The sequence below is a fragment of the Symphalangus syndactylus genome, chromosome 18, assembly GCF_028878055.3.
Source record: "Symphalangus syndactylus isolate Jambi chromosome 18, NHGRI_mSymSyn1-v2.1_pri, whole genome shotgun sequence".
NCBI classification, from domain to species: domain Eukaryota; kingdom Metazoa; phylum Chordata; class Mammalia; order Primates; family Hylobatidae; genus Symphalangus; species Symphalangus syndactylus.
In genome coordinates, this window is record NC_072440.2 from 88,209,254 (window position 1) to 88,226,022 (window position 16,769).

The following is a 16,769-nucleotide window of genomic DNA, read 5'->3' on the forward strand; positions in this document are numbered from 1 at the left end:
CCAGGAGTTTGAGACCAGCCTGGGCAACATAGTGAGATTCCCCCATCTCTATTTTTTTAAAATAATAAATGATTTAAAAAAAAAAAAGAATAACTCCAACCATGGCCAGGAGTTTTTCTCACCCTATACCAACTGAAAGAAAAATGTTTGAGGCTGGGCGTGATGGCTCACACCTGTAATCCTAGCATTTTGGAAGGCCGAGGCAGGCGGATCATGAGGTCAGGAGATCGAGACCATCCTGGCTAACATGGTGAAACCCCGTCTCTACTAAAAATACAAAAAATTAGCTGGGTGTGATGGCGGGCGCCTGTAGTCCCAGCTACTAGGGAGACTGAAGCAGGAGAACGGTGTGAACCCAGGAGGCAGAGCTTGCAGTGAGCCGAGATCATGCCACTGCACTCCAGCCTGGGCAATAGAGTGAGACTCTGCCTCAAAAAAAGAAAGAAAAAGAAAGAAAAATGTTTGAGTATATTGCCTCAGGCTCCTATGGCCTATATATAACCTATACCAATAAGTGGGCTGATTTTAAAACCTAACTGGTGTTTCTGGTCAGTTACAATAAACGTTGATGAAATAAGCACTATATGTGGAAACAAGTTCAGAATCATAAATTCTTCTCAAAAGTAATTCCTCAATGTAAGTCAGAACAAATCTAGGTGAAACTAAGCAGTGTATGTGAAAACAAGCTCAGAATCACACATTGTTTTCACAAGGAACTTCCCAGTGTGAGTTAGTGTATGACTTCAAGCCCTTAACACACCTTCATTTGTTTAGACACAAAAAGTGTTCTGTATCCATCTGGGTGAGTGGAGCTCATCCCTCTGGCTGCAGTCCAAACAAAGATTGCAAGAGCACATAAGGTGCTCAAATCCCACATCTGATTGCTAGGCTACAAGATTTGGAGCCTACATTTCTTCAGTTATGCAGAGGAGGATTCTGAGCCTGAGATGAGTGGCAGGTAATATCTACTGTGCAGGTTGCTTACAGGATCGATGGTAATAATTTAAAAGTATACAGCCAGGCACAGTGGCTCACACCTGTAATCCCATCACTGTGAGAGGCCAAGGCAGGTGGATCAGTTGAGGTCAGGAGTTTGAGACCAGCCTGGCCAATATGACAAAACCCTGTCTCTACTAAAAATACAATAATTAGCCAGGCGTGCTGGTGAGCATGAGAATCGTTTGAACCCAGGAGGCGGAGGTTGCAGTGAGCCAAGATGGTGCCACTGCATTCCAGCCTGAGTGACAGAGAGAGACTCCATCTCAAACAATAAATAAATAAATAAATAAATAAATAAATAAATAAATAAATAAAAAAGTATGTAGAACAAGGCCCAGCATGTAAAATGCTCACATTGTAGCTACTATATTTATCACTTGCCTAGCCACTTGGAACCCTCCTTTATTTCCACTCTTTCCCAAGGGCAACTGGCTTGTGTGGTCCTTAGAGCACTTCCTACCTAAAATAATGATGGACAGGAGTTTGTCAAGCACAGAGCCTTTATTTTACATTTTTCCAAAGAGGACATTGTTTAAGTGAGCAGCCAACAGAATTTATAAGAGAGAAAGTGACAGCAAAGGTAACTGGCTCAAGTCCCTCTGTGTACGCCACGTACATTTCATGTCTGAGCACCTTGTGTGTGTGGCTCAAGTGAAGGTAAGGCAGTGTAGATTGTGCGAACAAGAGATCTGTGTTCTGTCATCAGGAAAGGCTACTACATGCATCACACAAAATGCACAACCTGAAATGCTTCAATCTGCAACCGAAGTTTCCTCAAGCAAGGATTCGCATGAACACTGACGAACACATACAGAGCAACTTGGGCAGAGAGAATGGGTGATGCCATGAGGCAGTGAGGTTAGCACACTGATCAAGAGCCCCAAACAAGAGGAGCCGTCCCAGTGGCAGAGCAGGCTAGGAGGGTGAGCAGCAGCCATCTCCAGCCACCTTGAGTTCCTTCCTGCCTTCACTCTAAGTTGAGCAGCTCCACGTCAAAGATGAGGGTGGCATTGGGAGGGATGACACCGGGGTGGCCTGTGGCTCCATATGCCACATCAGGGGTGCAGGTCAGCTTCGCCCTCTGCCCCAAGCTCATCTAGCAGGGATGGGGGCAGATGGGGAGAGGAGAAAGAGGACCCAGCTTGATTTAAAAGAAAAAAGTTAGATGACTATGGCATTTTCCCAAACCATCCTCAATGTTAACTCTGAAGATCTCAGATGAATTTTACATGGGATACATTGAAATTGTGCTAACAGCTGTAACAAACGCAGATTCTGCCTCAGCAGAGATGTGACTGCGGGGCAGTAACCCTCACAGAGTGGTCTCAAATTCATGCATCTGACAAACATTACTGGTTATTCAATTTGTGTATGACTGAAACACTTCCATTTGTTCATAGTTCACCCTCTTCCAAAGAATAGGCCTCTTTAGGAAAGAGGGTGTATGAATAGCACATGTAAATACTCACGTAGGTGACAGGGCAGTTCATTAAAGTGGTTTAGAGAGTAGAGTCACCAGCAAGGTGGCAAGGGGGACCTATTGTGGCCAACTGTGGTGGCTCACACCTGTAATCCCAGCACTTTGGGAGGCTGAGGTGGGCGGATCACTTGAATCCAGAAGTTCAAGACCAGCCTGGCTAATATGGCAAAACCCTGTTTCTACTAAAAAATACAAAAAGGCCGGGTGTGGTGGCTCACGCCTGTAATCCCAGCACTTTGGAGGGCCGAGGCAGGCGGATCACCTGAGGTCAGGAGTTCGAGACCAGCCTGGCAAACATGGTGTAACCCCGCCTGTACTAAAAATAAAAAAATTAGCCGGGCGTGATGGTGATAGTGCACACCTGTAATCCCAGCTACTCGGGAGGCTGGGGCAGAAGAACTGCTTGAACCTGGGAGGCGGAGGTTGCAGTGAGCCGAGATTGTGCCACTGCACTCCAGCCTGGGCAACAGAGTGAGACTACATTTCAAAAAAAATAAAAAACAAACAAGCCGGTCGCGGTGGCTCACGCAACTTTGGGAGGCTGAGGCGGGCAGATCACGAGGTCAGGAGATCGAAACCATCTTGGCTAACACGGTGAACCCCTGTCTCTACTAAAAATACAAAAAAATTAGCCGGGCATGGTGGCGGGCGCCTGTAGTCCCAGCTACTAGGGAGGCTGAGGCGGAAGAACGGCGTGAACCCGGGACACGGAGCTTGCAGTGAGCCGAGATTGCGCCACTGCACTCCAGCCTCGGTGACACAGCGAGACTCTGTCTGAAAAAAAAAACACCAAAAACAATACCTATTGTAAGGGAGCATCATAGGACTTCACAGACAGACCAAGGAAGAACAGCTTTAACCAGGGCTCATCACAGCAGTTGTTGAGAACCCGCTCAGCATTAGTGGGACAATTGGTGAAATTTAAATCTATTTTTGAATTTTGAATAATCAAAAATTTGAATAAGTAATTTGTATCAGTGTGAATGTCCTGGTTTTGATAATTGTACTATGGTTATGCAAGAAGGGGAAGCTGGATAGAGTATAGAAGAACTCTGTACTATTTCTGTAATATTTTTGTAAGTCTGAAATTCTTTTCAAAAAAGCAAAAAAACAAAAAATCTTCTTGGCCTACTCCACCCCAACTCTTCCGCCACCTCAGTCCCAGACAACTGGTAGACCTCAGCTAGTTTATTTTTTTTGTTTTATTTTTTGAGACAAAGTCTCACTCCGTCGCCTGGGCTGGAGTACAGTGGCACAATCTCTGCTCACTGCAACCTTCACCTCCCCGGTTCAAGTGATTCTACTGTCGCAGCTTCCCAAGTAGCTGGGATTATAGGCGTGCACCACCACGCCTGTATTTTCAGCAGGGACGTGGTTACACCATGTTGGTGAGGCTAGTCTTGAACTCCTGGCCTCAAGTGATCCGCCCCACTCGGCCTCCCAAAGTGCTGGGATTACAGGTGTGAGCCACCATGCCTGGCTCTCTCAGCTAGTTCTGAGCAAGCCTAGTAGGATGTGCTTGGGATGAGAGCCCCCAGGGACACAAAAGAGGCATGCTGGCAAGGAGACGGGTGGGGACACAAAGCCAGGAAAGGACACTAGATGGCGTTGCCATGCCCTGGTGGTAGAGTCAAAGCAGTAGGTCTGTTAGCGGGTAAAGGTGGAGGTGGAGGGCAGAGTGCTGAGCCCAGATCCCCAACTCCCCAGATCCCCTTTAATGCGAATCCTCATCCTACCTGAGCTGCGCCCTCTTCAAAACCTTTGATGACTTCCTGTTTGCCAATTCTGAACTTGAAAGGTTTGTTTCTGTCTCTGGATGAATCAAATTTCTTCCCATTTTGGAGCATTCCTGTCAAAGCAAGAATCAGGTACAATAGAGCTGTGGTCATGAGTAAACTCCCAATTCAGATTCCACATGTCTAAAATGGAATGCCTTTTCTGCACACACCTGCTCCTCTTCCAATCCTCCCCATCCATCCTGTTGCCCAAGCAGGAAATCTGGACACTTCCCTCTGCCTCACCCCCACATACTGCCTATCATTAAGTCCTCCATATCTTTGGAATCCACCTATTTTCTTCATTTCTATTTTTATTTATTTATTTGAGACGGAATCTCACTTTGTCACCCAGGCTGGAGTGCAGTGGTGCAATCTCGGCTCACTGCAACCTCCATCTCCTGGGTTCAATCGATTCTTCTGCCTCAGCCTCCCAGGTAGCTGGCATTACAGGCACCCGCCACCACACTTGGCTGATTTTTGTATTTTTAGTAGAAACAGGGTTTTGCCATATTGGCCAGGCTAGTCTTGAACTCCTGAACCGCAGGTGATCCACCGACCTCAGCCTCCCAAAGTGCTGGGATTACAGGCGTGAGCCACCGTGCCTGGCCTTTTCTTTGTTTCTATTACCACGACCAAGTCACCAGCTTGTCTCACCTGTACACAGGAACAACCTCCTAACTGGTCTTTTTGATCTTCTTTTACTCGCCTCCATTTCATTGTCCACTTGGCATCCAGACTGATTTTTTTTTTCTTTAAACACAAATCTGATTCTATTACTCCCCTGCTTAAAATACTTCAATAGCTCCCCAGGGCAGAATCCAAATGCCTACCTTGCATACAGGCACTTCACAATCCGGCTCTGGCCTGCTTATAACCCTCTCTGTTCTCCCCTTCCTTCCCTTCCCTCTGTGTCCTATTCAGGTCATGCCTTTCTCAAATTCCTCTGCACTTTTCAACTTTTTTTTTTTTTGAGTCAGAGTCTCCCTCTGTTGCCCAGGCTGGAGTGCAGTGGTGTGATCTCGGTTCACTGCAACCTTCACTTCCCGGGTTCAAGGGATTCTCCTGCCTCAGCTTCCTGAGTAGCTGGGACTACAGGTACCTGCCACTATGCCTGCTAATTTTTTTTATATTTTTAGTAGAGACGGGGTTTTGCCATGTTGGCCAGGCTGGTCTTGAACTCCTGACCTAGATCCGCTCACCTCGGCCTCCCAAAGTGCTGGGATTACAGGTGTGAGCTATCATGCCCAGCCAGACTTTTCAACTTTTTTATGCCACTTCCTCCATCTAAAGTTCTGTTTTTCCAGCTATTCCAGCCTCAGGTTGAGTCTTCGCATAAGGTTCCTAAGGTTTCCTAAGATTCCCCCAAAAGGGAAAACCCAAAGGTTACATCATCCCCTACTGCAGGGAACAGTGTAAGGTGACCTAGCTGGTCAGAGATGGCCTCTAGACTCTGTACTAAGAGGGCTGTTTGAAACCAGAACTCCCCAGGTGCTGGTCCAGCAGTTCCGGGTCCCCCAGCCTCTGCTTCAGAAGCCTTGTCATCCCAATGTCCACATGTCATCTCAGTCCAGCAGCCCAAGGCCCAACAGCTATTCTCAATTCTTCTGTGACTCTCACTCAAAGATCAGACCTTCTGTAAATGATGCAGTTCCACGACTGCTCCCGGCAGTCCCTGAACCACCACAAAAGGCCATTTGGGACTAGAAAAAGACCCTGCTTGTACATCCAGAGACTAGATTTTGACTTCACTCTGGCTCTAACTCATTGTGTGACACCGGGCAAATCACTTCCTCTCCCAGGGCCTCAGATGTGTCATATTTAACATAGGAAGCGGGGCCAGCTTAGTGTAGGAGCATCTATGATGCCACTTCCTAATTCCTACAACTAAAATGTATATTAGAGAAACAGTCTTATTTAACTACTTTCTGAGTAGAATTCATTAAGCTTTTGCCCTGGGTACTAAATGAGGCAAAGAAGAAAACCCTTCTGGCTACACAGAGGTGCATGCAGATGGATGTTAACAAGATCAAATACAATCTCATGCATTTGCTAAGGTTGCTAAAATATTCAAATACACAAAGATACTTGTGCATGCTCACATGCACTTATGCACTCACACTCAGGAGAAAAGCCCTGGTGGCCAAACAGATGCTAAGAAAATATTTAGATACACAGATCTACATACATTCACACAGATACATACTTGTACAAATATGCACACAGATATGCACACACACATGCACACATTCACACACTCCACTTATATACCGACTTTCCTTTCTCATTCCTTAGTTTCTTCAGGTTTCATGTGACTTAATCTACTTTGGATAAATAACTTCATTTATCTATTGCTACAAGTTCAGCCAAAACCATGCAGTCTAGAAACAGACCCACTTATATGGTGATTTGATTGGACAAAGATACCACTGCAATGCAGCAAATAAAGGTTTTTTTTTTCTTGCATTAAGATTGTCGAGTCAACAGTATATTCATATGGGAAAAAAAATGAACCTTAACCCCTACCAAATCCACATACAAAAAAATCAATTCAGATGAATCATAAACCTAAATATGAAAGATAGAATAATAAAGCTTCTACAAGATAATAAATAGAAGGATATCTTCATGACCTAGAGGCAAATATTTCTCTCTCTTTTTTTTTTTCTGGGACGGAGTCTCATCTCTGTCACCCAGGCTGGAGTGCAGCGGCTCAATCTCAGCTCACTGCAACCTCCGCCTCCCGGGTTGTTCAAGCGATTCTCCTGTCTCAGCCTCCCAAGTAGCTGGGATTACAGGCATGCACCACCATGCCTGGCTAATTTTTGTATTTTTAGCAGAGACAGGGTTTCACCATGTTGGCAAGGCTGGTCTTGAACTCCTGACCTCAGGTGATCCACCTGCCTTGGCCTCCCAAAGTGCTGGGATTATAGGCATGAGCCACCGCACCTGGCCTGACAGACAAAAGATTTCTTAAACTGAACACAGAAAGCACTAACCATAAAGGAAAAGATTGATAAGTCAGACTTCATCAAAATTAGGAACTTCTGTTCAGGCCGGGTGCAGTGGCTCACACCTGTAATACTAGCACTTTGGGAGGCCAAGGTAGGAGGATCACTTGAGCCCAGGAGTTCGAGACCATCCTGGGCAACAAAGGGAGATCTTCCTCTCTAAAGAAAAATTAAAAATTAGCCAGATGGCCGGGCCCGATGGCTCACGCCTGTAATCCCAGAACTTTGGGAGGCCGAGGTGAGCGGATCACCTGAGGTAGGGAGTTCGAGACCAGCCTGACCAACATGGAGAAACCCAGTATCTATTAAAAATACAAAATTGTCCAGGCATGGTGGCACATGCCTGTAATCCCAGCTACTCGGGAGGCTGAGGCAGGAGAATTGCTTGAACCCGGGAGGCAGAGGTTGTGGTGAGCCGAGATCGTGCCATTGCACTCCAGCCTGGGCAACAATAGCGAAACTCGGTCACACACACACAAAAAAAATTAGCCAGGCATGGTAGCATGTTCCTGTACTCCCAGCTACTTGGGAGGCTGACATGGGAGAAGTCCTTGAACCCAGGAGGTCAAGGCTACAGTGAGCCATGATCCCTGAAGACTAGAGACACTGAACTCCAGCCTGGGTAACAGAGTGAGATCCTATCTCAAAAATAAAAAAGAAAGAAAAAAAATTTAAGAAAGAAAGAAAAGAAAAAATAAACTATAAAAAAAGAACTTCTGTTCAAAAGATACTATTTAGAGAGTAAAAAGGCAAGCCACAGTGTGGGAGAAGATGTTTGGGATAGATGTAACCAACAAAAGACTCATATCCAAAACATATACAAAACTCTTATAAATCAACAAGAAAAAGACAACTAGCCGGGCACCGTGGCTTACACCTGTAATCCCAGTACTCTGGGAGGCCAAGGCAGGTGGATCACCTGAGGTCAGGAGTTTGACACCAGCCTGGCCAACATGGCGACACCCTGTCTCTACTAAAAGCCCCAAAATTAGCCGGGCTTGGTGGCACACACCTGTAATCCCAGCTACTCAGGAGGCTGAGGCAGGAGAATCACTTGAACCTGGGAAGTGCAGGTTGCAGTGAGTGAAGATTGCGCCATTGCACTCTAGCCTGAGCAACAAGAGTGAAACTCCGCCTCAAAAAAAGAAAAAGAAAAAGACAACCTAATTTTCTAAAATGGACAAAATTAGAGCAGTCTAAAGAGGATATCCAAATGGCCAGTAGACACATGAAAAGGTGCTCAACTTCATTCATCATCAGGAAAACACAAATCAAAAACACAAATCAAAACCACAATGACCAGCCTGGCCAACATGGCGAAATCCCATCTCTACAAAAAATACAAAGATTAGCTGGGTGTGGTGGTGCGCACCTGTAATCCCAGCTACTTGGGAGGCTGAGGCACAAGAATCACTTGAACCCAGGAGGCAGGGTTGCAGTAAGCCGAGATCGCACCACTGCACTCCAGCCTTGGCAACAGAGTGAGATCTTGTCTCAAAAAACAAAACAAAACAAAAAAAAACCCACAATGAAATAGTACTGAACGCTCACCAGAGTAGGCCAAAACCAAAACAAAGTCTGGCGTGGTGGCTCATTCCTGTAATCCCAGCACTTTGGGAGGCTGAGGCAGGCAGATCACCTGAGGTCAGGAGTTTGAGACCAGCCTGGCCAATATGGTGAAACCCCGTCTCTACTAGAAACACAAAAATTGGCCGGGCATGGTGGCGGGCGCCTGTAATCCCAGCTACTCGGGAGGCTGAGGCAGGAGAATCGCTTGAACCCAGGAGGCAGAGGTTGTAGTGAGCCAAGATCGTGCCATTTCTCTCCAGCCTGGGCAACACAGACTCTGTATTGAAAAAAGAAAAAACAAAACAAAACCAAAACCTGACAATACCAAGTGTTGGGGAAGACACAGGGTAACTGGCAGTCTCCTACACAGCTGCCTGGAGTGGAAATTGGCACAACGACTTTGGAAAGCTGTCGGACAGTACTGCTAATGCTGAGCCTAGGAGGTACCCCACTTCCAGGTATATACGCAACAGAAACATGCACATATGTCTGTACACATGTACACTAAGAGATGCCTGCAAGACTGATCAAAGTGACACTGTTTGTAATAAACAAAAACTATGAACAACCCAAATGTTCATCAAAGGTAGACAGGATACATAAATTGCAACGTACTCATATATTAAAATACTGTAGAGGAATAAACCACTCTGAATATATCTCATAGACATAATGGTGAGTGAAATAAGCCAAACACAAAAGAGTACATACGCTGTGGTTCCACTAAGATGAAGTTCAAAAATAGGCAAAACCAATCCATGGAGACAAAAGTCAGAGTAATAGTTGCCAGCCAGGCACAGTGGCTCACACTGTAATCCCAGCACTAGGAGGCCAAGGTGGAAGGATCACTTGCCTACAGGTGTTCGAGACCAGGCTGGGCAACATAGTGGGACCCTCATCTCTGCAAAAAATTAAAATTAGCCAGGCATGGTGGCTTTTGTCTGTGGTCCCAGCTAGTCAGGAGACTGAAGCAGGAGGATCACTTGAGCCCAAGAGGTCGAGGCTGCAATGAGCTGTGATCACCACTGCAGTCAGCCTGAGTCACAGAGTGAGACCCTGTCTCAAAACAACAACAACAATGACAAAAAAGAAAAAAGAAAAACAATGATAGCTACCTCTAGGGAGGTGAAATGACTGGGAGAAGGTATCAGGGGGACTTTTGGGGATGCTGGTTCTATGCTTATATGTTCTATGCTTCTCTGGGTGGTAGTTACATAAGTGTGATCACTTTGAAAAAATTCATTGACCTGGACATCTTACATTATGTTCTCTACTATATTTATATTTAACTTAAAAGTTTACCAAAAGTCCCATAGTCTCCCGCTATGTTTGATAAGACAGTCTCTCCCAAGACAGGAGCTGCTGCCCTATGTATGTATTGTGAAAGGACTTTGCAAAAGGATGTTGTGGTTTCAGTAACCTGATAAATACTGGTCTGTCTACAACATGCAAAATTGTTAAACCAATTACACAGGTCAGAGGCCCCAGAGGACCCATGGTAATTAGGCCACATCACCAGGAGATAAAACATGGTCCAGCCCACTGACGTCAGCGACCAGCAACACAACTACTGAAAACATCCACACCATCTGCCTAGAATTAACCTTGTGCTTCACACTGGCCCACAGAACTGCTAAAAATGGCCCCATCCGAATATGTCCTAGGAATTAACCTGGGCTCGCTGTCTGCTAAGTGGCTGTCATCGAGTTTGCCACTTTAGGAAGCAGGTCACAAGGCAGGGTGCTCACCTCCCTTGGAACAAACACCTGCTCATGATCTTCCTGCCAGCAGTCCTGAAGAACTCACTCTACCTCGCCTGCAGATAAAGAGCATCCAACTGGGATCAGTCCCATTCTGGGCTCCCTCAGTAGCCAGAGAAAAGCACTGCCATCACCCCACCCCTCAAATCGCATCGGAGCCTCTGGGTGACTTGTCTGTCCTCTCCCCTCCTCTTCTTCTCTAATGATACTGCAGGATGGAGAGAAAGTCTGCTGGGAGCTCTAGGAGGGATTTCCAAATATCAGAGAGACCCAGCAGGGACAGGGGCTCCACCATGCCTGCAACAGAAGGAAGGGGACTGAAGGTGTTTGACTCACCTAGAAGCTGGCACCATGGATGGCCCTTGCTGGTAGAACAGGGAAAGAGTTGGTCTTCCAAGCCTCCTTTATCATTCCCACTAGACTAGCTGGGAGGAGTAGGGGATGGCTGGTCACAGGGAGACCCTGCTGCCTTGGGCTTTAGGCCTGATTCAGAGACAGGCACCTCTGGAGAGAAGCTCAGAGGACAGCCCTGCCTTGGGAGGGGAAGGACTGTGTGGGGGCTGAGGGGGTGAGACTTACCTGTGTAGTGCACCACACACGTCTGGCCCTTCTTGGGGAATGTCCTTCCTGCAGGGAGACATGAGGGCAGATGAAGGAGTAGGGTATTGGAAAAACACCTGGGACATTAAGTATGATCCTGACCAAGAGCTCCAGCCTGCATTCCCCCCCATGCCATGGAGATGTCTGTGGCCCTAGTTCTGGCTCTGGGCCCTGTACAAGCCAGAATGAATCACGTCATCTCTCTGGCCTGGATTTACTTTACCCCCTTAGTTTTCTCAATTCTGCTGTCTCCTGGGCTTTCCCACCACCCTACCCCCACTTTCTTTGATTGCCCCTTTTACTTCACATCATCCATTCCACAGACATTTACAGTTGGCCTCCTATGTGCCAGGCCTGGACCAGACTTCGGACATGCAGAGCAATGTATAAACTCATGAGGAAGGTAGGGAAACAGACACACAAATACCAGACTACAATGCAGATTATAATCCATCCATCAAGGATGAATAAACATAATAATTTACAAATATTTGCTGAGAGGCTGGGCATGGAGGCTCACATCTGTAATCTCAACAGTTTGGGAGGCTGAGGTGGGAGGATCACTTGAGCTCAGGAGTTCTAGATCACCCTGGGTAACATAGTGAGACCCCATCTCTAAAAAAAAAAAAAAAATCTTTTCAGTTAGCTGGGTGTGGTGCTGCACACCTATAGTCCCAGCTACTGAAGAGGCTGAAGTGGAAGGATTGTTTGGGCCCAGGAGGTCAAGGCTGCAGTGAGCTGTGTTCATGCTACTGCACTCTACCCTGGGTGACAGAGCAAGACCCTGTCACAACAAACAAACAAACAAAACAAAACAAAACCACAAATATTTACTGACTACCTATGGTGTGCCAAGCCTGTGCCTGATCACAGGGATACAGCAGTGAACACTACAAACAAGATCTCTATCCCTGTTCTTTTAGAGTTTACTCTTTTTTTTTTTTAAGAGTAGGGGTCTCAGTGTGTCACCCAGGCTGGAGTGCAATAGCATGATCTCGGCTCTGTGCAGCCTTGTCCTCCTGGGCTCAAGCAATCTTTCTGCCTCTGCCTTCTGAGTAGCTGGTACTGCAAGTGCATGCTGCCATGCCCAGCTAATTTTTTTAAAATAATTTTGTAGGGACAGAGTCTTGACATGTTGTCCAGGCTGGCCTTGAACTGAGCTCGAGAGATCCTCCCACCTCAACCTCCCAAAGTGCTGAGATTATAGGCATGAGCCACCACACCCGCCCTGGAGTTTATATTCTAATGGACAGAGACAATACTTAAATATACAAAATGATTGTGGATTATGATGAATACTCTAAAGAAAATACACACAATGATGTATTAAAGGAAGATGCAGTGGGACAGGCCATTTCAGACAGAGTGGTCCAGGATGGCCTCTTGGAGAAGGTGCCCCCTGGAGCTGGGACTTGAAGGATGAGCAAAATACTGGGAAATAGCACTTGGGGAAGGAGTAACAAGTGCACAGAATCAATACATTTGCAGCGAGCGAGGAGGCTAGGTGCTGGAAAGAAGGGAAGGAGGAGAGAGGTGGGACGGAGATGGATCATGCAGGGTTTGCAGAGCCGGATTTAATACTAAGTGCAATAGGAAACCACTGGAGGGTTTTAAGCCGGAGAATGACATAATCCGAATTAAGATTTTATAACATCACTCTGGCTGTTGTGTGTAGGATGGACAGTTAGGCGTCTGTTGCAATAATCCAGACAAGAAATCAATGATAGCTTGATTTAAGGTGGTGGCAGCAGAGAAGAGAGTGAAATAGATTGGAGACATATTTTGGAAGCGGAGCTGACAGGGCATGCAATCAGATTGGAAATGGGGTCCAGGATGAGGACAAAGGAGACAACAAGAATGATGCCTGGGTTTTCTCTTTGGGCAACTGGATGAATAGCGGAACTATTTCCTGAGATAGGGAAAACGGGAGGAACAGATTTGTGCGGGTGGCAATCTTGAGATGCCTATTAGACATCTGAGTTTATATTGCAAGTAGGCAGATGAAGAGTCTGCACTGGAGGTATAAATTTGGCTGGAATTTAAAGCTATGGGGCTGGATAACAAAGCCTAGGGAAGGCTAACCACAGAGCTGATATTTAGAGGACTCTATGGGAGCCTGGAGGAGGGAGCAGCTAACTGACCGCAGAAGTCAAGGAAAACATCATAAAGGAGAGAATGGCGAAGCCAGGTCTTGAAAGACAAGTAAGAGTTTGCCAGAGGAAGTGAAAAAACACCATCTGGGAAGAGGCAACGACATGTAACATGTTCAAAGGCCCTCAGTCCAGCAATAGCGGGAACCCTGTCTGTTTCAATGCTGTCACCTTAGGGCCTAGCACATACGTTCAATAAATATTTGCTGAACGAGTGGTGTGTTTGACAACTTGCAGGCAGCTTGGGAAAGCTGGAGAAAAAGTTGGTGGTGGGCTTAGGACAGGTGGTGAGAGATGAAGCTCTAGTGTGGAAGATGAGAATAGACCACAGCACAAAAGGCCCCTCCTGGGGGAGAGGGAAGAATCATTAAAACATCTTCTGCTTGCCGGGCGCGGTGGCTCAAGCCTGTAATCCCAGCACTTTGGGAGGCCGAGGCGGGTGGATCACAAGGTCAGGAGATCGAGACCATCCTGGCTAACACGGTGAAACCCCGTCTCTACTAAAAAAAATACAAAAAATTAGCTGGGTGCGGTGGCGGGTGCCTGTAGTCCCAGCTACTCGGGAGGCTGAGGCAGGAGAATGGCGTGAACCCGGGAGGCAGAGCTTGCAGTGAGCAGAGATCGCGCCACTGCACTCCAGCCTGGGGGAGAGAGCAAGACTCCGTCTCAAAAAAAAAAAAAAAAAAAAAAAAAAAAAAAAAAAAACATCTTCTGCCTGAGGAAGGGGCATGGTCAAACATGCATTTTTTTTTCTTTTTCTTTTTTTTTTGAGATGGAGTCTCGCTCTGTCACCCAGGCTGGAGTGCAATGGCACAATCTCAGCTCACTGCAACCTCTGGCTCCCGGGGTCAAGTGATTCTCCTGCCCCAGCCTCCTGAGTAGCTGGGATTACAGGTGCATACCACCATGCCCGGCTAATTTTTGTATTTTTAGTAGAGACGGGGTTTCAACATGTTGGTCAGGCTGGTCTCGAACTCCTGACCTCAGGTGATCCACCCGCCTAGGCCTCCCAAAGTGCTGGGATTACAGGCGTGAGCCACTGCATTTTAAGAAGAGTCTTCAGGCTATGATATAGAAAGGGAGTGAATATGAGATTGGGGACGAGATTGAAAGCAAGGAGGAGAGACTGAAGATGGGGAGATTAGCTCAGGGGCTGCTGAGGGATGAAAAGGCCTCAGGGAGATGCTTTCTGGGACCCAGCACCAATGTTTCCTACGTGGGCAAAGGAGCCTGTACTCCAGGGGATATCCGAAGCAGTAGTTGGGATTGGACAAGGAAGATGGCCTGGAGCCAAGAAGTTCTCCAATTTCCTGGGGAGGGGAGCTGTTCATATTAATAATATCTGATATGAAGTTTGCCCATCAAACCCTGCAGACAATGGGGGCTTTGGTATTAATTCAACTTCAAGAAATAAAGAAATGGCTATTCCTTGCACACCCAGACCCAGTAATACAAGGACTTGGGAAAGTGAGACACGGAAGGGGGATAAGGAGGATCACTTAGGGGAGAAGATGGGAAGCGCGAGTTCTGTTTTGGACTTGCTGACTAGGGAGCACCCTGGGACGTCCAGGGAGAGGTCCGGCCGTAGGTCGCAGGGCTGGGCTTAGAAGCTTCAATGTGGAGGCCATGGGAGTGGACAGGGTGGCCAGGGAGTCTGAATGCGGCGGGAGGATAAAGCGAGATCCGGAAGCGGGCAAGGGAGCGCTTCCCCCTTCCCCAGCCTGGGTCTGTCCCCACAGCCGCTCACAGCCCGGCCCGCAGGGAAGCGACCGACGGGAGGCCCGGCGGGGGACGCGCTAGGAGGAGGTCCCCGAGCAGCAGGGACCCGAGAGCAGGTCCTGCTTTCCAGAGCTCGCCGAGCAGGGCTGGGAAAGCGAAGCCGAAACCCAGGCTGGGGTATCAGCAGCAGCGGATAACCGAGCGACTGCAGCCGCGACAAGAGAAGCCCGGGGCGGTGGCGGGCCGCAGACCCCCGCCTCCGGGACGCAGACCCCCGCCTCCGGGCTGCCGCCTACATTCCCCTAGGTGACGCGGAAGAGGATGGTCTTCTAGACCCCCAAGAATCCCGTCCGGGGTCTCCGCCTGCCTTCCCCATCCAGCCCCCCGACCCTTCAGCACCCTCCACGCCACCTCCGAATCAGACCCCTGCCCTTCGGGCTCCGCCCCGGGACCCCTCCCCTTCCCCGGCTCCGGAGGGAGCCCGGTACCGTCTCCGGGGGAGATGGTCTCGATCTCCACGCCCATAGCGGTCCCACAGGCCCCGCCTCTGGGGGTCCCTGCTGCTGCCCGACCCCGGCTCGGCTCCGGCCCCAGCCCCGCAGTAGCTCCGGCTCGCCTCCCCGCCGCCACTGCAGAGCCAGAGGAGGTGCGGCTGGAGTCGGGACCTGCGCGGGGAGGGGCCACCGGGAAGGGGGCGGCGGGGCGGAGCCGCGCGGAAAGGTGGGGTCGGCCGGGGCGGGGCCCGGGGGAAGGGACCCCGCCCGGCTGTTAGCAAGCCTGGCCCCGCCTGACGACAGTAACCCACTGACCGGGGAGCGTGGTAAGCACAACCACATCCTCCATCCATCCATTCATTCGCCCATCCGTCCAAGACACATTTATTTAGCATCTAATCTGTAGTAAACTCTGGGAAGTCAACCCGGTCCTACAAACTTGTGGGGGGTGGGGGGCAGAAGGGGCAAAGACCGGCGATTAAACCATCATTTTATTTTTACTTTTATTTTTATTTTAGAGAGAGGATCTTGCTGTGTCGCGATCATAGCTCACAGCAACCTCGAACTCTTAGGCTCAAGCGATCCTTCTTCCTCAGCCTCCCAAGTAGCTGGGACTAGAGGCGCGAGCAACCACGCCCAGCTAATTTTTTATTTTTTATTTTTACTTTTTGTAGAAACAGGGTCTCGCTGTGTTGCTATCTAATGAAACCATCACTTTAATTAGATGCGCTCAGTGCCGTGCAGTTCAGAGCGTTGCGGAAGCACCGAAGAGGTTCCTACCCTTGCTAGGCGTCCTGGATCTGTAGGAGCAGAGCTGGGGGAGGGAGGGAGGACACCAGTAATTGCTGACTCTCTCCCATACCCCTAAACCCCTGTTCTCCATCTTGTGTAGTTCTGCTCGACGCACATTTATTGAGTACTCAATTTTCAAGGCAAAGAAATGCGCCCTGGGGATACCAATAGAATTAAGACAGGTTGGCTGTCTTCCAGGTACTAAGTCTGAGAGGGACGGGGACACACAGTTACAGCATGGAGTGATTAGTGCTGTGGAATGAATGAATGAATATGTAAATGAATTCTACTTTGAGTTCCTCCTCCACCTAAAAAAACATTCAGGAATCTAGAAAAATATTTTTTGGAGGAGGTAATATTTGTTTGAAGGGTAATTGGGACTTTTAAAACTTTTTTCCCCCTCATTGTTACCTGCATTGT

At 48.1% G+C, this 16,769-nt stretch overlaps 1 protein-coding gene across 2 annotated transcripts; it reads right to left on the bottom strand.

Moving 5' to 3' along the window:
• Positions 1–1,481: 1,481 nt before the first annotated feature.
• On the bottom strand, positions 1,482–15,751 carry FKBP1B (FKBP prolyl isomerase 1B). Of its 2 annotated transcripts, none has more exons than XM_055253355.2 (4): positions 15,552–15,751; positions 11,174–11,221; positions 4,216–4,328; positions 1,482–2,095 (listed from the first exon to the last, which is right to left on the bottom strand). In XM_055253355.2, exons 1-4 carry the CDS (start codon positions 15,586–15,588, stop codon positions 1,967–1,969), a joined length of 327 nt encoding a protein of 108 aa, XP_055109330.1. In that variant the 5' UTR covers positions 15,589–15,751; the 3' UTR covers positions 1,482–1,966. The 2 variants fall into 2 exon arrangements, with proteins under 2 accessions (XP_055109330.1, XP_055109331.1); XM_055253356.2 differs by having other exon boundaries at positions 1,482–2,140.
• Positions 15,752–16,769: the final 1,018 nt, after the last annotated feature.